The following is a 24327-nucleotide window of genomic DNA, read 5'->3' on the forward strand; positions in this document are numbered from 1 at the left end:
ATTTTCACAAGAGGAAAAACTCTTCTCACACACTGAAATTTGTTCTCACCCCTCCCTGAAGCCCATCCAAATTATACCCTTATATTACCTGCTGTATATCAACAGAGCATCAGTGTGGACCAAAATGTATTTTACTGGAATTTAACACCATTCACTGAATTTGCTCAGTCCCTTGTCCTCTCATCCATTCCATTTGACACATGACCTTTCCCTAGGGATGCTCCCACAGAAACTCGTGCCACTGGCACCTAGCAGCTACCACAGCATTTCCATCTGCTGCCTCTCACAAGCTTCTACCTCTTCCTTCAGCTCCTGAACTCCCAAAGCACAGACTGTTGGCTGCCCCATTTCTGTTCTTTTGGGCCCCGCTCTGGACAGCTCACAAGCTAAAGAATCCCTAAAATAGAATGGGCAGAAGCTTGTATGAACTGGCTGCTGTTCCACCTGATCCCACGGAGATGTAACCACGTTACAAAGACGAGCGTGGTCCCTCCTCGTCGCTGTTCCTACATGTGTTTCAAGGCAGTGTACACACATTTTCCCCAGCAGAAGATCCCAGCCCTACATGGTTATCACTCTTCCACCCCCAGCCAGTGCTAATTTACCTCTTTGGAAGGTTTCCTGAGCACATCACCTACTCCACCCCCGCTCCTGAGCCCGTGACTCAGTACAGTAACAATGCACATCAGCAGTGTCTCGCACGTATGCTCCTTGTTCTCTTCCTCCATTTCTTCAGTGAGCACTTCTGTGAGCACAGCAAGCAAAGACACGTTGCAAAGCCCAGATTAGCTCTAAATCATTCTCTCCATTCTTTGCTGGGTATGCTCTCTACCCCCTCAGACTGCCAGCCCCTGTTGCAAACCCCTGAGGTTCCCCCAGAGCATCCCAGAACGGGTGGGGTTGGAAGGGACCTCTGGAGATCATCAGTGCCACCCCCTGCCAAGGCAGGACCACCTGGAGCAGGTGACACAGGTGGGTTTGGAATGTCTCCAGAGGGGGAGACTCCTTGACCTCCCTGGGCAGCTGTTGCAGTGCTCTCCACCCTCCATGGACAGAAGTTCTTCCTCAGGTTGAGGTGGAACCTCTCGTGCTTTAGTTCATGGCCATTGCTCCTTGTCCTGTCACTGGGCACCACAGAAAAGAGTCTGGAGCCATCCTCCTGATACCCCTTGGGGACATTTATATGGGTAGATGAGATCCCCTCTAAGTCTTCTCTAGACTGAACAGGCCCTAAACAGTCTCTCCTCATTAGAGATGCTCCAGACCCCTCGTCATCTTTGTGGCCTCTGCTAGACCCTCTCCAGAGCCACCATGGGAGCAGATCTCATCCCTGCCCTCCTCTCCCCACCACTAGTTTTCTTTTGTGCTTGAACTGCTGCCTGTGACTTGGTTAAATCTCTCTTCCCATCCCTGTTCTCATGCACAGCTCAGATCACCAGATGCCTGTTTATACAGAATCCAAGCTTTTTGACAGCTCAGAGGACAAAGTGTTGCCTCTTCCACTCTCCCTTGGTGCCTGACAGATTGCACAGCCTTTGGGCTGCACTCAAAATGGCAACTTCCACTCAGAGCTTTCAAATGGCTAAAATATCACTGCTTGTGGAAACAGCATTTTGCTAGAAAAGCAACACACTTTTTTTGACCTTCTCTTCACTTGGCTGAAGGCTCCAACTTCACAGTTTCACTTGCAGAACTGCTAGAATTAAAATTCCCCAACCTCATATACTCTCCCTGTACCCATTAAAAGCCTCATGACCTTCATTTCATCACAGAAATGCTCAGGGAGCAGATCCCACCTTCCCACAGCCAGCCTTGGAAAGGCCCAAACCCCTGTGCAATCCTGAAAGAGCCAAAACCCAAGAGCAGTGGCCAAAGATGGGGCATCATGAACATCCCTGGCCACACAAGACTCTGGTACCAGGTTGATTATTTGTGATATAAAAACATCTCTGGAGCTTTCCTTCCTGCAGCCAGAGTATAGGAGATGAATAAAGCAGCTTTTCTTGTATCCAGGCTGAATTTTAGTTTCTCAAAGAGGACAGTGGAGCAAAGCAGAGCCCTCTCCTCCTGTGAGCAGGGGCTCGTGGCCATGGCTGACCTTCGATGGCCATGCAGGAGCTCCACTTCTGACAGAAACAGCTGTGCCCTGTCTGCCCCTCCCAGCCAGCACTGTAAATCTCCAACAAGGAAATAACATTTTCTAGGAAATAAAACTGAAATATTTCAATACCCAAGTAATATCTCACTTTTTTGATCTCCAAACCCCCCAAACCTATCCTGTCTACTTAATCCATTGAGTACTTCCTGATACGACATTAAAAACAGTTTCCTTAGTTTGCCAGATAGAATAATGCTGCCAATAAACCATATTTCACAGGGCATTATCCTCTGAGATCACATTTAATAGCCTAATGTTTTAAAATAATAAACTTTGCAAAGAGGCAAACTGCATCGCTTCCTTCTCCAATTGATGGAGAAAATTAAAGAGTATGGCAGTGTTTTATAAAGTCTGGTTTGCTCCTAAGTTTCTCTGGTTTAATCACTTCATGTAACAAATGTTGTTTATGCTGTTGGCCTAAATTAATGATATTTCAAGTTCATCTCATGATAGCTTTGTTTCCAAATTTATTACATAGGATTTTGTAAAGAAATTTATTTTTTTTTTTTAAATTGAAGGTGTTTAACTGGAAAAAAAAGTGAAAATTCAGGGTTTGAGTTAGGAATTCCAGAGTGGACACTCACGGTCTGAAGGAATGATGGAAGAGCAGTTTTCACTGCTCCCTGCTTTGCAGACATCTGAATAGAGGAACTCGCCAGTCATGGTCTCACCTGGCTCTGTGCGATCTAAAACCAGAAAATGGGCAATCAAATGGGTGGTTTGACATCTTGACTTCTCAGATACCAAGGTACCTCTTCATATTCAGTGTGTAATTACGAGGCATTTAGAGCAGTGTATTGTCCTTGAGTTTAGAAGGGCACAGGACTTTGATTTACACATTCAATGCTTTTAAATTCAACCATAAAAGCATTTTTATTTCACAGAATCCCACAATCACTGAGGTTGGAAAAGACCTTCAAGATCACCGAGCCCACCCTGTGCCTGATCCCCACCTTGTCCCCAGCCCAGAGCACGGAGTGCCACGTCCAGTCCTTCCTTGGGCACCTCCAGGGGTGGGGACTCCAAACCTCCCTGGGCAGCCCCTGCCAGTGCCTGACCACCCTTTCCAGGGAGAAATTCCTCCTGATGTCCAACCTGACCCTCCCCTGGCACAGCTGGAGGCCGTTTCCCCTTGTCCCATCAATGCCCCAGAAACAACAGCCCGTTACTTTCTCCAACATAACCCATGGAAACGAGCCACTGGCACCGACCTGGCAGCAAGGTTTCGTTAGGGAGCTTGTCCACTTCCAGGATGAAGTCATCTTTGAAGAAGAGGTACCCCACGATGGAGAACAGGTAGACCAGGATGAGGGCCAGCACGGCAGTGAGGATGATGGAGCGCCCGTTGCGGGTGACGCTCTTGATGACGTTGAGCAAAGTCTCTTCCCGGTACACCAGGTCAAAGAGCTGGGGGCAACCAACAACAGCACAGGTAGCACCAACACCACTGCTGGCACCATGTGTTGGCATTTCTTGTGCTGTGTGCACTTTGAAAAACGAGGGGTGGAGGCAGCTGTGCCTCCTCTTCATCAGCACTGCGTGGGCTCCAGGCCTGAGCAGCAGCTTGGGAAGAAGCCCCTGCCTGCTGAGGGCAGGTGTTTCTGCTTCAGTGCTAAACACACAAAGCTGCCAACACAGGCTGTTATTACCTTTTTTATAGATACCTGCCTCATCACAGTCTCAAACCAGCTCATTTCAAATTGCCATTAGTTTTAATTTATTGAGCGTATAATTGCATAATATCTTTCCCCCAAATTCTGTATTTAAATTTCTCTGCTGACATGTCCTTAATTTTTCACTGCTCTGGGTCGGGGACAACTCACAGCAGAGCCCAGGCAGGTTGTGGCTAAGCTGGTTGACAATGACAGAACAGGTATTTGTTAAACTGAACATGAACACAGAAAATACCCATTTTCAGGTACCAGAGGATGTGGCAAACACCCAACAAAGAGCCAAAAATAGCGTGTTCTGAATGGGATTTAAGGTTTGCCTCAACAATGACACATTTTCTCCACCAACACTAGATCTACTCCTTCAGTGCTTATTCTTAGCAGCATTGTGCTGTGCAGGATGAATTCCACTCCAAACAGGAGAAATCTCTGCCAGGATCCCTGTCCGTACTGTCAGGGCTGGAGGCTGGATACAACCTAAGTTATCCAGCTGCTCAAAAAGCAGGGATGCTGCTACAGTTATTGCTAATAACACAGTAAAGCATCTTAAAGACTCTGTGTCTCTTCCTCATAGCATGGTAACTTCAAGAGTGCCTCCTGTTCCACTAAAATTTCTATTTTCCTCTTGAGAAGAACTAAAAGGTCTTTGTTTGCCGGTACAAATCACAGAATGGTTGGGCTGGAAGGGACCTCAGAGCCCATCCAGTCCCACCCTCTGCCATGGGCAGGGACACCTCCCACTAGCCCAGGTTGCTCCAAGCCCCGTCCACCCTGGCCTTGGACACTTCCAGGGATGGGGCAGCCACAGTTTCTCAGGGTAACCTGTGCCAGGGCCTCACCACTGTCACAGGGAGGAATTTCTTCAATATATCTAAGCTCAATCTCTCCTTTCTTAGTTTAAAACCATCCCCCTTGTCCTGTCAGTATGTGTTCCTGCAAAAAGTCACACACCAGGAAGAAGGAATGTGGCAGGAATCCCAGAGTCTCCCACCATAACTTCTCCCTAGGAAAACCTCCCGTGTATGGCTCTTCCCAGTGCCTGCACAGCAGCTTCCCAGCAGCAAAGCAGAAAGTTTTTATGTGACATATCTGGATGTGCCAGAGATGGGACTTCACAAACACACAGACAGGAACACATTCCCAGGGCCAAGTGAACACCTACCAGGAGGCTGTAAAAGAACTCGTGCACGAAGAGCCCCAGGGCACAGATCAGCAGGTACAGCAGGTGATAGAGGAACTCCACATCCATGATCATAGCCTTGTATCCTCGAGTGAAGGTCCCACAGTTACCCACAAAACTCATCAGAAAAATGATTTTATTACAAACCTAAGGAAGAACAAACCGTAAATTAGTTACACCATGTGGCTTTTTGGGAAAAATATGCAGTTTTTCCAGGCTGGAGATAACTCCAGGATGGTACCAACAAACAGTGTTTCCCACATCAGTATAACCTGCTCCCTGTGGTGTTTTCTGCCCAGCTGAGACCAAGCCCAAACTCAAACTGCACATGTCCAGTACAAACTGGCTGCTCTCCCCAGCTTGGTGTCAAAGGGCATCAAGACTTAAGACAAAGAAGAAAGTAAAAGGTTCTAAGGACTGGAGCAGGTGCTCCAGATTCCCTCAGCAACTCCCTCTGGGATAACACACCCAGAAGTCCTCCTGTGTGCCATCAACACCAAGAAACGCTGCCTTAACTTACTGGGAACCTGCTAAATGCCACAATTACCAGTAACCACCCCCATCCCCCTCACACACATCCCCGACTGGGAGGGACCTGGCACTCGGGGACGTGTTGGAAGACAAGAAATGCTACTAAAAGATGTACTGAAAGCTGGGCAGTTGGTTAATAAAAACAAGGGCTTTGAAAAGATGCATCTTTGCAGAGTTGCTGCTGACTCAGCCAGAGAAACCCCTTCAGGCTTCCTCGCCACGAGAGACCACAAGTATCTGGGTTTGGGCACTCATGAAGCTGTGGTGGCTCAGCTCACACAGGACTGCAGCAGAACTGCTGCGTGGCAGGTCCTGCTGGCACATGGGCTGGAGCCAGGCCTTGGGCACATCACCCAATTGTTTAGGTTGGAAAAGACCTCCAAGCATCGAGCCCACCCTGTGCCCCATCGCCACCTTGTTCCCCAGCCCAGAGCACTGAGTGCCATGGCCAGGCCTTCCTTGGGTACCTCCAGGGTGGGGACTCCAAACCTCCCTGGGCAGTCCCTTCCAGTGCCTGACAGCCCTTTCTAGGAAGAAATTCCTCCTGATGTCCAACCTGAGCCTCCTCTGGCACAGCCTGAGGCCGTGCCCTCTCCTCCTGTCCCTTGTTCCCTGGGAGCAGAGCCCGACCCCCCCCCGGCTCTCCCCTCCTGTCAGGGGGTTGCAGAGCCAGAAGGCTCCCCCTGAGCCTCCTTTGCTCCAGGCTGAGCCCCCCCAGCTCTCTCAGCCACTCCTATGAGATACAATGCATCATTTAGTGAATCTCACACAACCCCATAAACTCTGCAGCTCAGTCCATGAACAGATTCAAGCTTGGGTGAATAACTGTGTGCTTTAGCTCACAGACTCCCTGTTTCTGGCTGGGGTGAGAGCTGTTTCTAGACTGAGCAAAACCTTAGAGCTCTGCCTCCATCCTGGGGAACCAGCATTAAATGAACAACAGCAAAGCACTTCTGGTAGGAAGAGCCCGAAGAGGGAATTACTCCTCCCACCAGTCCCAGCACAATGTCCCAGGCTATTTTTGCCACGCGCAGGTAAGGAACCCTTACGTAAGGTGCAAGAGAACATCAACAAAGCCCACTCAGTTCTTACGTTGAATGCACCCAGAAGAAATAAAGTAGGTTGTAAACCAACTGAAAATATCAGCCGCAATATGGTGGAGGCGATGAGGGCGCGGATGCCGTGGGGCTTGGGGAGGGCGATGACGATGGCCAGGGAGATCAGCATGGCTGTCCACAGCAGCCCGGACAGGTGGGGCTCCAGGGTGCCTGGGGGGGGGAAACAAACCCATTTCAACACCTCTATAACCAAACTAACCAAATAAGTGCCACTTATGTCATCTTTGGTGGGGCATCCTCCAGCCTCGTGTGCAGCCATCGCTGATTCCAAACTAGCAAGCGGAACATCTGAGCCCAATGCCTGCAGCAGCTTTTAATTACAAACTTGTTACTAAGTTATTATGTAAATGATATGTATTATAGGATTCTTCATTCTTGTGTTCATCACTGGTACACCTGAATACTGAGAGACCTTTTGCAGACGTGTTCTGCAGAGGTCCTGCCTGGGCAGGTGAGGATGGAGCCGACACTCCTCCGGGTCTGGAGCCACAGAAGAGTCTCCTGAAATCCTTTTGGTCAAACCCTCGTACTAGTTTTTGTCATCTCTTGCTATTCCTGGTTCTATTTCGACTGTCCCATGAGACTGGCTGCTTACATAACATCGAGCCCGTGTTCTAAAAATACACTTCCCTGAAAGAGCCGTAAAAAATGTTCAGCCAAAAATACCATTTACCCTGGGTTTATGCAGAATAAGACACTTCTTTCTTAAAACTGACATAATTTTTGTCTTCAAGCAACCTGTTCCTCAACAGACAGAAAGGCCAGACCCCCCAAATTTCACAGCACCCTGCAGCCCTTCTGCAAACATGTACTCAGAGAACTTATGTCTTACTGGCAGGATCCTCACTAAGGGCTTTATCCTCCCCCTCCCAAATTCAGGCAGCTTAGGAAATATTACTCTCATCTGACTACCACGAGCAGCCATTTAATTTTGTTCCAAATCACTGTAGATTAATAAAGACAGCAGAGGATAGATGGAAATTAAAACTTAATAAGCGTAAAGTTGAGCAGCTGTTTCTGCTGCCTGAAGGGAGCCTGGGATCCCGGAGCAGCGCTGCCGCCGGAGCTGTCACACAGCACAGGGTGCAGAGCCTGGCATGGACTCACCCGAGCGGGAACAGCCACAGCATGGAGAGGGGAGAGAGGAAAACGGGAGGCAGCTCGGTTAGGAATGACTTAGGAATTGCCAGGAGGGGCAGATCCTGAAGGATCCCACATGCACAGGTGTCTGAGCATCCCAGCTATTACACAGCTTGGGAATATATTTGCTCTCACGAGTTGCAGCAGTTCCCAGCAGGCCTGAAGAAATGCCTGGAGCTCATGAAGTCCTCAGGTGTTGCCTGAACACCCACCCAGGGCTGGCCTGGAACTCCAGGCTGTCCAGCAAGGACAATGCCAGGACTTCAGCAGGACCCAGGTCACTTCCAGGACAGAGCAGGGCTCAGGGCACAGGCTCCTCTCTCCTTCCCAGGGGCGGAGAGAGGCTGGGAACAGACTGGGAGCAATGTCCTTGCCCTTGGCACCTGAAGCCAAGGGCTGGTCACTCACCAACTGTCTGCACCCAACCCGACACCAAAGCCTTGCTGGGAGCACGGGGGGTCATGACACGACTGCAGGCAGGAGGAACGTGCAGCCAGTAGGAAGTTCTCCCTGTCTCTGGAATTCTCACCATTCCAGTACCGAATTCCAGGCATCCAGTTTTGTTTCTGCTCCTCAAGTCAGAAGTTTTACAGCTTCTGCTACTGTCAGATGCTCATCAGCTGCTCAGTTCACCGTGTCTGAGCAACTCAAGACACTGACAACTTCCCCCAAACAGTCTGTTTGGAAGAGTCTTTTTTTTTTTTAACCTAAATATAAGATACACATGTATTTATTTCACTTTTTTAATTCTAACTAGTAGAGGAAGAGATTTTATCATAATGTTGCCTGACAAAGAATTTCAAAAATGTAGGGAAGGGCTCCTTCAAAATGCCAAATGATCCCCCCAAGTCTTGCAATTTGTAATCTCAACAAACTCATTTAACCAGCAGCTTTCTCGGCAGCCATGAATAAAGACCTTTTAACCTGTGATCTTCGAAAGCAGAGAGAGAAAATTCAGTTGCTCTTTGGGCTTGTTGAAACCTTCCAGGCAGAAGGGATCTGGGCATCCCCACTGCTGATGGTAGCACAGCCTGGTGGCACTGATGGTAGAAGGTAAAACTATTCTCTTCCCCCTCTCAAGAACACGGGACTTTGGTCTAAAAGATCCTTCTGACAGGCTTTATCAGGATGCAAACCCTCTCAACACAAGGAAAAAGCTCCCACCTGGACATTCCCCTTACAACAATACACACGATAGATTCACTACAATATTTGAGTATTTCTCCAGATTTCCCAATTCCTGATGACACAACTCCAGCCCTCGACCTGCCCTGGGGTGCAGCTGCTGGGAGAGGCTGGATCTCATCAGGATTTACTGTGCTGGCTCCAAGAGCCACCAGTGTCACACAGACCCCCGGGCTGGATCAGAGGCAACTTCCATGGGACCTGTTACAGCGGGACTGTGAAATCCCACAGGAGCCACACGTGTTATCTCATAACTTGTGTCAGCAATGCTGGCAAGCTCTGCTGCTGCCTACTCATGGCAAGGGAGCTCAGAGCAGCAGGCTGGTCCTGAGCCAGGGGACATGGAGGCTCCTCATTCCCTATGGGAAACCTCTGCCCTCCATGCTCCTGGGGGTGAGGAAATCCTGGAGTTGGGCTCTTTTTCCACATGCTGCATCGATTTCTAATGGCACAAGGCAGGTCACTCCACCCCTGTACACCTCCCCTGCCAACACAGGGTAATGTCACCCAGCACTCAGAGGCCTCAGAGAACCAGGAAAACTGTGTGGAAAATGTCATTAATGAACTGCAAGCTCAAGGAAAACAACAAATATAACATTTTGCCTATTTTTAGTTCAATACTTAATTGCAGAACTTTAAACCAAAGTAGAACATTCAAGTAATTAAAGGTGGATGTTTGTCTTGGATAATTTTTTCCCCTAGGAAAAAGCACGGTTCTGTATTTTCCCTACAAATGCCTCAAGAAAGAGTAACAACAGCACAATTTAAATTGAGGCAATTAAAAAAGCCAATTTCTGTTCCCCTATTCCCACTGAAGCAAACAGTGATGCACAGAGTTTGGCTCATTGTACCTTCTCTGTTCACGTATTTTTGTATGTTAAATATTGGTACCTCCTCGAATTCCTTTGAAGGGATAGAAAAATGCCACGAGCAGGTTCATGAGGACAGCCAGGTTAAAGGAAATGCTGCTCCAGAAGGACATGTTCCGAGCACACCAGTACAGGAAAGGCTGAGCTGCAAAAGAGAAAAACAATTCTTTTAAATGGAGGGTTAAAAAAAAAAAGTCTATATAGAAAATTATCTCCACCAAAACTTAAGTTTCAGTTTGCCCAAAAGCACAGCATCAATAGTAATAAACTTCAGAACAAGCCATGAATATTACTTGATTATTCTTCATCTTGGGGGGAACTTCAAGTTTCCTAGATGGTGTTTTAAGGCAAAGGATTCATGGTTTAGCAGTGGCCAGAGAATAAGTTCAGAAATTGCAGAGACCAAGGACTTCAGGCTTCCCCTAATAATATACTTTGTACTCAGTCATCCCAAGAATAATTAGGAGGAGGAAAATGAAGGGTGAGGTTCAGCCCCATCCCTCTGTGTTCTGCTGCTGCCAGCAGCTCACCTGCATGAGACACTGCCCTCCTAAAAATGTATTTTTTGCTGGTAACAGCCCAGGATAGCCCCAGAATGATCACAGGTTGGAGCTCTCTGACCCTCCCTCTGCCCGGGGGCAAAGGACCCAGCACATCTGCAGAGAGCTCCATGTACAGTCCAACAGCTGCACACTGAAATTCTTCATGTTACACAGACATACTTTTCAAAAAAACCTCCTGATTTGAATAATCCCTGCACATCCAAGAGGCAGAAAGCAAAAAGATTCCTTGTCTGAAGTGGTCGTGGACTGTAAGTTGACAAGGAAGGGAAGAAGCTGCCTTGCAGTAATTCCCTCTGCATCCAGGCAAAATCCCCCTGATTACTGCACAGCAAATTGTGTCCTCCTGAAATCTAGAGCAGTGGAAAAAATCTATTAAAAATGCTCTCAAAGAAGAGATAGAGCTGTTTTCCCTCCTTGGAAGAAGGCAGAGTGTTTAGGTATCAGAGAGCAAAGAAAAAGCTCACAGCAGAATTCAGAAACAAGCTGAAATAAAAATCTAACAGAATACATGGATGATGCTGAAGTTGCCAATTTGTTTAGGATGGCATATATTCCCCTATTTCTTGCAGACCTCTTAGGTGATTTTAGGCAGCACTCCCACATGTGCCCTAGGAGGAGATTCCAGACCAGTCTGTGCTCTTAGACTAAAACCTGGAGTTGAGCTGATGCACAGGAGGGGAACAGCAGTGGTATCAGATGAGAGGGGCTGACTGGAGCAGGAAGTTACTCCTTATCTCTCACATTTCAGAGGGTCACTGCTGGCAAATTCTGACCACTCACCACTGCCCACTGAGGCTGAGCCTCAGATGCAACATTTGGCCCTCAGTAAAACAAGAAATCAGCTTTTAAAAAGAAAAAAAACCCAAAGCAAATGAGTTAGAAAGTTTATGGGGGACGTGGTGGTAGTGCATGAATTAAAATATCATTAAAAAGGATTTCCTAGCTGTCAATGGGAATCTCAGAGGGAAATCAGTGCTTGAAAATGCTTGCTTTCAGATATTTTATCATCACAGGGCTGGGAGTGACTTATTAACCTGTCAGTCAATTCCTTGCCCAAAGAAAGAACCAGTTCTACTTCACTGTCACTGGGAAATGCATGTTTAACCCGTTCTTAAACAGCTCCATTGCTGGAGATGCCAAAGTCCATAGAATCATTAAGGCTGGAAAAGACCTTTAAGATCATCGACTCCAACTTTGCTGCATCACCCATCCTCACCCCTCCCTGGAACACGTGGGAATTCAGCACAGGGAAGGAGAACGGGCCACTGCTCCCTTCAGCTGTGTCCTCTCCCTTTCTCCCTGCCACATTCTCATTTAAGCAAAGCCTCCACAGATTTGTTCCTTCCCACTGGATCTTAAAAAAGACGACCTGTGCTCCTTCCTCCTGCTCTCCCCTGGATCCCCTCCAGAGGGTCCATATTGCTCCAGCATTCATTGCCTGCATCACAGCATCTTGCCATCACGCAGAGGAGCAGCTCTTACAAACAATTATCGAGGTTGGTGCCACACTGGGAACCATCTGTTACCCAGCCAACGTTTCCGACCCCCAAACCCCGACCCCAGAGTTCCGCTGGCACCGCTCCCCGCGACCGCGCCGGCGACACCGACCCACCTCGCAGCTTCTTCTGCCAGTTCATCTCGTTGAAGAGGTCCTCTGATTTTAGGAAGAAGTCATTGATCTTGCTGCCCTGCTCGTCCCTCTCTGTGGTGTAGTAAATCCGCAGCTTGGACTCCTTGGTGAGGAACTCACAGATGCTGGGCACGGGGAAGACGATCTGCTCCATGGTACGGTCCGACCTGACAATCTGAACAGCAGCCCCATGAGTCCTGCCTTGCTCTTAAATGCTTGTATCTCTTGAGTTTCTGCCTTTTTTTCTCCCCTTTAAAACATGCAGAAACTTGGACAAATTTCTGTACAACAGCAGCCTGATAGAGGTTTCATTTAATTTACCTTTCAGAGCAGGTCTACATTTAGCCCCAAGGCTAATTTCTATGCCATGGTCTAATCCCAGCAGTACTGGTCTGAGCTGGGATTTCCAAGGGGCCCAGTGGATCCTGCACCAAAGCTGGGATGGATTTCAGAGCAATGTGGTTGCCCAGTTCAAGAATGTTGGTAAATTTTAGCCACAAGGAAGTATGAGGATTAACAGTTATATCTGTATTGTTTACTAGAGAGTTTAGTGAAGTCATATAAGCACAGAATGGTTTGGGTTGGATGGACCTTAAAGCCCATCCAGTGCCACCCCCTGCCATGGGCAGGGACACCTTCCACTAGCCCAGGTTGCTCCAAGTCCTGTCCAACCTGGCCTTGGACACTTCCAGGGATGGGGCAGCCACAGCTTCTCTGGGAAATCTCCCTGTTCATGAGAATTTTACTTTTACAAAGCTCTTAAATGGTACATGAGGCCAAATTGCCATCAGAATCCAGAAAGAGTGGCAAAAGCTCTGACAAACTTCATGGATTCAGCAACAGCACCGGCCAAATTGTAACAGAAGTGAAGCCACACTTGTGCTGCCAAGAGAGCTCTGCTCAGCTCCATCCCAGAGCCCACACACGACAGCTCAGGAACAGCTCCCCCCGCCGCTGCCAGAACACCAAGGGAAGAACTAAATGCAGGGATATTCTGTGTCAGGGATGGCAGTCCACACACAGGTACCAGTGCAGCCACACTGCCACGTGTGATGTCCAAGGGTTAACTGCACTGGTTCTCTCCCCAGGGGCTCATCCCACTCCCGGCAGGCTCCGGGTTCCCGTACCTCGATCTGTGCCGTGTGCTTGGCGTAGAACTCCAGAGCCTCATCCCCCTCGATCTGACCTCCCGGCTTCAGCATGTTCTGCAGCTCTTTGTTGTGACGAGCCAACTAAAATAAAGGAATGCACAGGGAGTGGGAGACACCAGATGTCTCTCTGTGATATTAAATTTCTGATTTTTGGCATAAAAAAAGAAATAGTACACAGTCAGCTGCTAGGAAAGGGCAAAGTTGACAGAAGGCTTGTTCTGTTCCAACCAGACACCCTGCAGCTCTATTTTGGGAGCAAGTCAGAATGATTCAAATATGTATTTTTTTAATACCAGTGTTGTATTCCTCTTTTCCCCACCCTCTCCTACCCTTTGCCTGGCTTGGGAATCTTTCTGAGCGTTCACATTCGGTCTGTCCTTCTCCACCCACCCTAACCCAAAGGGGTGCTCATCACCCAAAGATCCAGGCAGGGACAAAGAGAAAATCTGCATCAACTGAACAGCAGATGCACAGAGAAGTGCTCCAAAAATGCTGCTGGATGCTCCAAATCCATCCTGCAGCACAGTGATGGGCTGTCTGCTCAGATGCCACAGGAACGAGAAGTCTCTAATGCAGTAATAGATGCAGCATCAATGTATTAAGTAGATTTAGATATGTTTTTCTCCCCTTTGGTTTTTTACCTTTCAAACACACATTTTCTCAACACAACGGCCCTGCTTGGCTCCAGCAGAGTGTGGCAAGGACCGAGATTTCTGCTCACACTTTAATTGATCAGTGAGGAGAATTTCTTTGGGAGTATAAAGTAACCTTTGATACAGCTGAAAAATAATACATTGCTGCTCAGTGCTGCCAAGAATTAGTCACATGTCTTCAGAAACTCAGTCCAGAGCCTGCCTGCTCCCCATTATAAAAGAAAATTCCCCAAATTTTCTTGTATTATAGAATTTTTGTTTCTGATTAAGGATTGGGCTTTGCTCTGATAAGAAGGGAACGTGCAGTGAGTTTGTCCCAGAGATGAGCCATGAAAACAGTTCCAGGGAAAAGCAGACTCTGGCTATTCCCAGTTTGTGACTCATGGTGCTACAAAACCTGCAGGTGAAACTCTACCTGATGAGCCAAGATATAAATGTTGTGTCCCACGTTCCTTGGAGATGCTGCAACATCTTCCCCATTCTCTCCATCTTCAAATTCCACTTCTCCCTGCAGATAAGCCTTCTTGATCACTTCCACCTAGAAAAGGACACAGAGGCCACTGAAGAGGAGGCTCAGGTGAAGGGTGGAAGAGGGTCAAGGGGAGCAGAGCATGGACATGTCTCTCAACATCCAAGATAAACAGGCCTGACCAGCTTCAGCCCAGCTCATTGACACAAGAAACTAAGCTTTTGGTTCCCCCTGTTCTGGGCCACCCTCTCCTTGAGCTTTGTCACCTCCTGACCTCTGGTCACAGCTCCGAGCTCTGACACACATCAGCAGTGCTCCAGCTGTACTTGGCACCTCCTGGTTGTGTTTGCACCAGGTAATACATTACCCAGCCCCAAACCCTACCACGGTCTACTGGACAGCTCTAAGGGCACAAGAAATTTTCATTTCTCTGTCCCCTGTGCAAATAACTTCCACGTGTGGATACCTGCTCTAGTGGAAGGTGTCCCTGCCCATGGCAGGGGGTGGAACAAGGTGAGCTTTAAAGTCCTTTCCAGCCCAAACCATTCTGTGATGATTCTATGATTCCAAAGTGTCAGATGATGCTCCTTCCCTGCCTTACACAGGATGCTGAATCTCTCCTCCACAGCACTTGCCTAATCACTTGTGATACCTGGGAACTGGGCTGAGCCATTCCCTGTGGATACTGTGCTCGTGCAACCAGTCCCTTGAAAGGCTTTCCAGTTGCCAGTGAGCTCCTGCAGCGTCTCTGGGGTGGACATGGCCATCCCAGTGTCCCCAGTGCTGGAGCACCTGGCTTGAATGGAGTCAGGAGCTTGGGAGTGACCCAGGGACTCACCAGCTCCTTGGGCCTCATGTTGTAGAGGATCCTCTCGGCGTTCTCGCTGTCGTGCCTGCTCTCCATGATGGCCAAGAGCAGCTTCGAAGCATTGTTCTGAGGGAAAGACAACAATCACTGCCAGGAGCCAAAAAATGAGGGTACCCAGCTGGAGTGCCACCACACCCAGTGCCAAGAAGGGCTTCAGAACTTGGGTGCTACCTGGGTGAGTCACAGGAAAGTAAAACTGTCCCAGCCAGCCACCACAAGGCTCCTACAGCCTCACCTTGCCAACCTCCCTCTCCTCTAATTATTGCCCTATGCAACTTAATAGGATTTTTTACCAGTTTATTTCCAAAATCCTACTTATCGAGAGACACCAAATTAACCAAGACAAGGTTTAAGATTTCTAAAATGCTGCTGTTTCAAGCTCGTGTTACTTTGTTTTGTTTTAAGGATGCTGCAGCATCACCACAAGCTCTGAGCTCCCAAGTGGTGCAGCACAGCTTTGCTGAAGATGCTGCTGATTAAATCAAGGGGCAGGCAGGGCTGAAGTCACAGACATGCTGTGCTGCTTTTAACTGAGCTCACTCTGCAGCCTCCTCACGCCAAGAAAACACAGGGAGGAAATGGGAAACTACCACAAGGCACCAGACTACTTTAATACGAACAATTAAGATTAAAATCCATCATGCCTGACAATAAAACCCAATAAAAGTATTTAATTTTGAAGTATAATGCTAATTGAGTCTAAAAGCATTTTTTATTTACAATAATAAAAACCCCACATTACCCATAATAATGGTGTGAGTCGGCAACGGAAAACAAGGAGACATTGCAGTGTAAGGCAGGGCAATAAGTCAGAAAGGAAACATTTCTCAAGCATAGGCTGAAGCAAGAGTGCTCTGGGACTGCTGTTGCTAGAAGGGAACCTGCTCCTCTATTTTGAAACCAGCACCAGGGCTAATTATTTCAGCATTAACATGAACAGCCCTAAAGAACTGTTGATGATTTAACATCAACTGATTAAACAACAACAATAAAGTATTAGCAAACTAGTTGTTACACGAGAAATTTCACTTCCACTGTGTATGTAGAAGCTCAGCAACAACAGAAAAGTTTTCATCAGCTTTAAATTTTTAACAGGAAATTATTTTAGGATTCCTCAGCATATCTTGACTGCCTGCATCCCCCACGTGAGAACTGGTGGCTCCATGTCATCATTTAAAAGATGAAATACCTGTGACAAACAATCTTTGGGCACTGCCTCCAGCTCTTTGAAGTATATAGGTTTTTGGCACTTAGGAATATTGGGATATAATAAACACCCACATAATTCCAACAATAAAATTATGTTTCATCTTACTGTGAACGTGAATTGCACAAAACATTCACTTGCCTTCAGTTCCAACACGAGGTCCATCCTCTTCTTTCCCAGAGGGTTGATGTCATTGAGAATTAAAGCTGTGATGATGTCAATGCCGTTGGACTCGTGAGTAGCAATGCAGTTCTGGCCAAAGAAAATTCATCAGACTTCACTAATTGTCTACACCACAAACACAGCCCGGGCTGGTGACCCCGCCAGAACAGCAGAGTCCCCTCTGTCATCACCTCCAGATGGATAAACTGGACAGAAAGCTCCAGGCAGTGGAACAACAAAAGATTAAGGTATTTTCTTTCAAGCTTTTCCTCTCCTCAGCCATGGTCCTGCTGGAACCCCTCGACCTCAGGAAGCCCCACAGCTGATAAACGAGGCATTTCCATCCCAGAGTGCCAGGCTGGATGTGCAGCTACGGAAGAATCTGTTTTACTGAGATTAGGGAGAGCTTGCTTTATTTGAGGTGTGCCAATCAACACCTACTTCAGCCCTGTCTACCCAAAGAATGGGAATTTCCGGAACCTTCTGCTTACCCTTGAACCCTGCTTGTGGAATGATCTGGAACGAAAATGTTCCAACAACAGCAGCTTGCTGGCCTCAAAATCCAGAGCCCTGCTCTGTCATCGAGCTCCACACCTAGATCTAAAGGGTTTTAGTCCACCTGGTTGACATAAAGGACACTCTCATGACCTGGCATGCACAGCCTCATGTGTTCTCTCACAGAGATGTGATTTCATCTGACCATTGCCACCTCCACTCTGTGTCTGGCTTTGTTCTAAACTCCTTTGGAGCACTCAAAGAAAAGGCATTTCTAAGGACTGATATACTCAAAGACTTTTTGAAAAGTCATATCCAGTCTTTATGGATAATACTGTGGTTCAAATAGCATGGAAATGGAGAAAACAAGCAGAAAGTGGCACAGGTTGCCCAGAGAAGCTGTGGCTGCCCCAGCCCTGGGAGTGTCCAAGGCCAGGGTGGGGTGTGGAGCAACCTGGGATAGTGGAAAGTGTCTCTGCCCATGGCAGAGCTTGGAACTAGATGGTCTTTAAAGTCCCTTCAACCCAAAGAATTCTGTGAGATTCTATGAAATACAAAAATTCCCCACTTTCCTTGTCTGTCAAATCTAATAGAACAGCTTAAATTCCAGCAAAGCAGAAATATCTCTACTGATTTGAGAGGTTTGACTCCTCAGAGGAGGTCCTGAGAAAGGGAAGTTGATTATGATGGGTTTATAAAGAAAAAAAAATCCCCCAACCTGTAGGGCAAGTCAAGTGGGCAGCATTACAAGATAACACCAGTCTGGCAGACAGAGCCAAGCCCAGCAGAGCTGGGGTTCAGGGGGGAAGGGAGATGCTTTTCCCAGCTCTGGATGTGTTACCTGGTTCTCATGGCAGGGCCCCTGGCAGTACTCAGTCAAACTCTCCAGGGTCTGGTTGATGAGGGCCACGTTCTTCTCATTGATGTACAGCCCCAGCAGCCCAAGCCCCCCAGTTGTGCTCCCACAGATACAGTCCAGGAACTGCAGTGTCTCACACACCAGGTTGTAGTTTGTCTTGTTGTTCTGGCAGCGTAGGAAGTTCTGTGGGGAGAGTGACAAAGCCATAAGGGAAGGGGGGGAAAAAAGCATCCAAACTGCTGTTTGGTTGATAGTGTTTATTAAGTTCATCCATCCCTAACTGCACTGCATGGTGGATTGCTCTAGGTTCACTGTACAAGCAGTTTAAGCCTCTTCCAGGGCTTATTTTCAGTGTGCTGCTCTCTTGAGCAGCTTTTTGGCTTCACATTGTACAGAAGCCAAGTAGCAATAAAGTGAGTGCATCCAATAAACAGTGCATCCATTAGAGGCTGAAACCCAACACGGAGCAGGCCCTTCACTGCGGGTCACAAAGCTCTCCTGAGCCTGGAAGGTTCCCTCTGCCTGCTCCATTTCACTGCCAACCATCACTCAAGGCCCTCTCCTCCCCAGACCTTTTTCCAGGGGGGGAGCAGAAATCCCTGGCTGTGGCCTCCCAGCAGCTCCACCTGTTCAAAAGGCACCTGACTGCACACCTTGAAGGAAGGAGCCTTGAAACACCATCCTCTCCACTGCATTTCTTCCCACATAATCACTGTAATTCCTGCTTGAAGCTGCTGATTAGGAGCAGCTCCTCTAATGAAATGCCAGATGTATCGGTGTGGATTTAACAGGTTTCTGCCCTCCTGTATTCCAAAAGAAAAAACCCAACCAAATCCAACCAAAACCAAAGGACACTTAATGAACACCAGTTTCCCAGTGACTTGGATGTTGTCATTGCATTGCCAGCAGTGCTGCAAAGATGGACAGCCACTACCACTTTCTTTTCCTTGATGTTTCAGCAGGAAAACTCTTATTCTAGCAGGTAATTCTCTTAATTCTAGCAGGTAACAACACTTCCAAGGTGAAAAACCCCTCAGAGGAACAAGAGACGTGGGACTATGGAACCAGCAGGGTCTTTTCTGCCAGCTCAGAGAAGCCCTGGTCCCTGCCTGCCTCTGGTGTGTGCGTCAGACTAGTCAGTCTTTTAAGGCAAACAGAGGGAGAAACTGCAGATTCAATGGAAGGCAAAGCTAAAAAAGGAAAATGCTGTCTATGAATGCAGACTAAAGGTGACAGTGATTCAGCACATTTCAGCTGATTGCTCATTTAGTATCCTGACTTCTGATTAACTTGTCAGAATGTAGAAAGGTTGATGCTACAGAAATCAGAGTTCGTGTCTTCCCTCCAGGAAAAATAAAAGATAATACTGAAAGCGATGAAATAAAATGTTCCCTGGCTGCAGCACAGCATTTGCTCTGCTTACAGCTGGGTTTGTACCTTAGCTGCTTGATCCACAGTCAGTAAACACAAAGGAGGGAGGAGGAATGAGGCACAAGAGCAGGAGGACACTGTTAGATGGGCTAAAACAAGGAGAAAGAAAAAACCAGAAAACAAGACCCTGCTGCACTGTGAGAAATTGCCCCAGGGAGTGTCTGCTGCTGTCCCAGCCAGTAGAGAGAGAGCTCTTCATTTTCTGTCCTCCAGAGCATCTCACAGGCTACAGAGTGGGAACACAGAGTACTGAACGGGCCATCCCACTGCTGTCCATGGGAATGATCCTGAGGGATCTGAAAGACCCTGCACTCAGAATGAGGAGCCACAGAGATGCAGGTTCGGCTGGAACGTGTGGAAAATATGCATCACCTCATTCCTCCCAGTCCTTGCATTCATCTGAAGAAGGTATTGCAGCTCCTCCAGCCCCATGGAGAGAGCTGGAGGGAACAGCACCCTGTCTGGAGCTGTGTGTGGGAAGGGAAGCAGTGAGGGACACAGCAGGCACAGCACTGCAGCTGCTGGAGCACCTCAGATCCCTCCTCCTCCAAACACAGCAGCTCTCACGACCTGCCTTCCCCTGGGTTTGCACAGCAGCTCCTCACAGCTGCCAACAGCCTGGAAAGGCTTGGGGTGCCCGGCCCACACTGGCACCAGGCAGGTGATCCCAATTCACTGCCCATTCCAATGTAACCTGGCCAATTCTGGGAGAAGCACAGCTTCCAGAAGAGTCTTTCCTTATTCCTTCAGGCAAGGAGTCCTTTAGTATTATTGTAAGGAGCTCAGCTACATACAGTAGCTGCAGACACCAAGATTTTGGAGGATCAGACATCCTGCTTCTCCTTTGGGGCTGAAGGAGAAGGACAAGCCTCAAAGCAGTTAGAGGATTAGACTGGAAAAACTGTTCCACCTTTCCTTTAAAAAAAAATAAAAAAATCCTTTTTTCTCCCCAAGCTGACTACAACTACCTGCTGCTTGGGAAAGCTGATTGTTCAGGAGGGGGGAGAGCTCAGGCCAAGTTTCTGCACTGGCTTGACTTCAGCTCTACTCCTATAGCTGTGGGGCCTCGCCAAGGGCAGCACAGATCCTGTACATGTGGTTTGGAGCTGTGCCACAGGAACTGCTGCCTCCGACATCCCAACGGCACCAAAACCTCTGACAACACACACATCAAACAGCTTTTCTTCTTCAAAATGAGAGACACGCTGCTGTGTGTAACTTGGGCACTGACAAATGCTCTGGAGCAGCAGGCTGGGAGCACAGGGACGCCTCCCGGCTGGGATCCCACATGCTCCGGCAGCAGGGCATTCCCGAATAGAGGAAGCCACTTGGCAGGGCTGCAGAGCTCTCACACAGGGTCCCCACTGCTGCCGGGTGGGGAACAATGTGCAATCAAGGCAATTATTCCTCTTTATGAGGGCATTTAGCACATTGCACGGCGCCTCATCAGCTCCTCGGTTCCAGCCCAGCAGCAGTGGCTGCGCTGAACAAAAATCATCTTAATTGCAGCCCCTCTGTGGGCAGAAATCTGCTCTCATGTGGAGGCACGTGCTGGGGTACAGGGCCTGGGCTCACTGCTTAAAATTGTGCAAACACACCCCAGGGTATCACAGCTGAGGCTGCCAGGACCTTTGGAGACTGCCTATTCCAATGCCACTCACGGGGCAGCTGGAGCAGAGCCTGGCCCTGTCCTCTCCACATCCCATGTCAGGTATTTGTACACACAGTGAGACATCCCAAGTCCTCTTCCTCTCTAGCAGAAGCCCTGGCACAGGGTGCCCAGAAAAGCTGTGGCTGCCCCATCCCTGAAGTGCTCAAGGCCAGGTTGGATGGGGCTTGGAGCAACCTGGGCTAGTGGAAGGTGTCCCTGGCCATCAGATGCTCTAGTCCCTTGGTCATCTCTGAGCCTCCCTGCTGGACTCGGGAGCGCAGGACCGAACCCAGCATTCCACATGGAGCCTGGGGCATCCAGCTTGTTTAGATGCATGTCCAGATTGTTTAGATGTTTCCTATCCCAATTCTCCTACACCAAGGGGGATTCTTCCTTGCTCCACACCTCACCACTGGTCTTGGGCACATAGGGCTGCTGAAGGTCAGCCTTACCTGTAAATAGCAGGATGTAGGTGGCACTGAGTACCCTGACCTTCTCCCTGTCCTTCGTCACCAGGGTCTCTGCCCATTTCCAGCAGATCCATGCTCTCCCCCTGCTCTGAACACAACCTAGAAACCCTTCTCATTGCCCTTCCTGTCCCTCAGCAGATTAAACTCCAGCTGAGGCTTTCCTGACATCATCCCCATGTGTCCAACTCTAGACATGTGAACAGACCCATGAAAACCCAGGAGAACCTGTTCACTGGAAAGAAGCATATACTCAAGGGCTGCTTTATTTTCCTACATGACTTTGTTTTTTCTTTCCTTCCTCTCTCAAAAGCAGATCAGTAGCTTTACAGCAGGAGACCTGCTTGTTATAAGCACATACTTTAAAAAAAAAACCCCACGAGTGTTGGTCCCATCACCTAATTATAGACACTGAAAAGACCAGTGAGCCCTGGATAACTGAACTTCCTCGTATCAGTCCAGCAAGGTATAAATACTTTTTTTGGGATTAACTTCAAGGCCAAAGAAAATAGTTGGTCACATTTAAAAAGGCACAGGATTAGGGAGAGAAATGGGACCTGAGCACACCTGCCCAGGCGCCAGGCGGTACCTGCAGATCCCGGTTGTGGTTTTCACAGAGCAGCTGCAGGAACCGCAGGATGGGCTGCATGATGGAGATGACAGCACTCATCTCCAGGTCATCCTTGCTCTTGTCTGCTGCAGCCTGGGCCCCCTCCCCAGCAGAGTAGTGCTCCTCGGGGTCGGCCTCCCTGCGGTACGTGTTGTACGCCTTGCGCGTGGCCGCAGACGCCTCCAGCAGCTGATCCCGGACCTCCTCCGTGATCTGGGTCATGGGCTCCCTCACTACAACACACAAGAGCAGACCTTCCTTATGGAAACTGAATCAAGGGGACCACAGCATCTCTGCACACGTTCCCACTACAGCTTCACAGGCAGGCCAGCTCTTCACCAGCAGCCCTTTGGTGAGTACGTTTAGTGTGCTGTGAGGGTCTCGTGTCACACTCTGCACCTTGTATGCCAACCACAGAAATGTTATAAATTGGGTATTAATTGGTTAGGGCACACACAGTCTAGCTCTACTAGGAGTTACAATAAGAGGACCTGCTTTAGAAGAAAATTAGGATTTCTCCAGGTATTGTCAGAGAAGGCACTGACCACAACCCACAGTCCAGGGTTGTTACTAGGGATCAGATTTGGGCAGCTTGTCACGAGAGACAAGGCAGCAGAGTCTCATCTCAAACATTTTCATCGTTTCAATAGCACAACCTCCCAAATGGATGAAGAGGGGATGAAGCTCTTGAAATCCCAAGCCAGGGCACCACTGATCTCTGAACTTTGCTCTGTGGGATCAGAGATCAGAGTATTATTGCATCAGCTGAAACGAGTTCAAAACACACTTCACTCCCTTGTCACTTCAGAAAGGGAACGACTGGGGATTACCTCTTTTCCTGTTGGGTAGATCTCTGTCTGAGTCTTCATCTTTCTTTTTGTTTCCTAAGTCACTGGTGTTGACTGTGACAGTTGCCTTGATTTCTTGCTGTGCCACTTTCATGCGATCATAAAAAACCTTAAAGAACTTCTCGGATTTCTTGTCTTCCGTCAGTCGGCAGAAGAAGGAATGCTACGAGAGAAAATGAACAGGATCTGCAGCTGAATCCAGATTATCCCACCTTTCAGCACTGACTGGCATCCTGGAGGAACTGGAGGTTAATTAGTTGTCAGTAAACTGAAACCCAGAGCAATGGAAACTCGTACTTTATTGTTAAGGAAGCCCCAGTGTCTCAGCTTTGTTAACTCCCTTATTAACAACTTCAAATACATTATTAAAGAGAAGTGAGGGCAATAAATCACACCAGCCCTGACACATTTGGGCAGCACACCTCTCTCAACAAGGGAACTAAGGTAAGTACCATGAATGAAGGTAAGGAAGGTGGAATTTCCTATAATTTGATTCTCAGTTCAGAAATAAAAGGGTATGAGCAAAATACAGAGGAAAAAGAACTGTCTTGCCTTCCCACCCTCGAATCCAAGGGACTGTGAGTCATAACACGCCACAGCCAATGTTAATCACAGTCCAAAAATGTACAAACAGGGCGATGGCGTGAGGGACATCTCGTGCTGAGCTTCCACTGCCCTGCCTGCAGCAGGCTCCTTAAAACTCCTTTTAATTCCCACTCTAATATATCATAAGTGACAGAAAAACTCCAAGCACTGACTACTTTTAAGAAGGTTTATTACTCTTCTCCTTCCCATATGTGCACAGAGACAGAAAGTTCTTCCTAAAATCGAGGGGAATACAAATCATGTACAGGTCAAGCAGGAGCCAACACAGTGAGTGATCAGACAACTCTTGATGAAACCAATATGGTGTTACATAAATCAGGACCAGAGCTTAGACACGACTGAAGGATGAACTTGTAAGTGGGTCACCTTATGCAGAGCATTATGAAATTAGTTAGCATTCTGCAGCGGCTCGCCATCCAACAGCTTTACACGATGAATAGGAATGAAGCCTGATTTATTGAGAAAACAAATTAAAATGGGAATGGCAGTATCTCCTGCCTGCTCTGCTCCGAGCAGAGCACACGAGGCCGGGGCTGCCTTTGATCACTCCCCAGCAGCTGCACGGGAACACACCGAGTGACTTTGAACGCTCCGAGCTGTGTCTTTGATTACAGGCAGAGGAGGGGTGGGGCTATTTAAAGAACTTGGTCAATACCCACAACACCCCTCCCACCACTGTGACATCTTCCCCCTGCCCACAACAGCTCAGGTGAACTCCTGGTTGTTCTCACTTCTAGTGATTATCAGAGGAGGGAAAGGAGCAGAACCCAGCACAGGCCTCCCACATCCACTAAAACCAGTCACAC

At 48.2% G+C, this 24327-nt stretch overlaps 1 protein-coding gene across 18 annotated transcripts in view; it reads right to left on the reverse strand.

The window, feature by feature from the left end:
- The window catches only part of ITPR1 (inositol 1,4,5-trisphosphate receptor type 1), a 163737-nt gene that overhangs the window by 18657 nt on the left and 120753 nt on the right, over window positions 1-24327 (reverse strand). For all 18 annotated transcript variants that reach the window (XM_051788603.1, XM_051788610.1, XM_051788618.1 and 15 more), the window contains 14 exons: window positions 22898-23078; window positions 22047-22300; window positions 17891-18091; window positions 16534-16644; window positions 15156-15251; window positions 14264-14386; window positions 13172-13276; window positions 12027-12219; window positions 9874-9996; window positions 6632-6807; window positions 4991-5155; window positions 3370-3565; window positions 2743-2844; window positions 606-745 (listed from right to left, as the gene is read on the reverse strand). In XM_051788603.1, coding sequence (XP_051644563.1) covers window positions 606-745; window positions 2743-2844; window positions 3370-3565; window positions 4991-5155; window positions 6632-6807; window positions 9874-9996; window positions 12027-12219; window positions 13172-13276; window positions 14264-14386; window positions 15156-15251; window positions 16534-16644; window positions 17891-18091; window positions 22047-22300; window positions 22898-23078 — 2166 coding nt within the window. The remainder of the gene's footprint in view (window positions 1-605; window positions 746-2742; window positions 2845-3369; window positions 3566-4990; window positions 5156-6631; window positions 6808-9873; window positions 9997-12026; window positions 12220-13171; window positions 13277-14263; window positions 14387-15155; window positions 15252-16533; window positions 16645-17890; window positions 18092-22046; window positions 22301-22897; window positions 23079-24327) is intronic.

The sequence above is a fragment of the Manacus candei genome, unplaced genomic scaffold (assembly GCF_025592945.1).
Source record: "Manacus candei isolate 608988 ecotype Guabito, Panama unplaced genomic scaffold, ASM2559294v1 h1tg000025l, whole genome shotgun sequence".
Lineage (NCBI taxonomy): Eukaryota > Metazoa > Chordata > Aves > Passeriformes > Pipridae > Manacus > Manacus candei.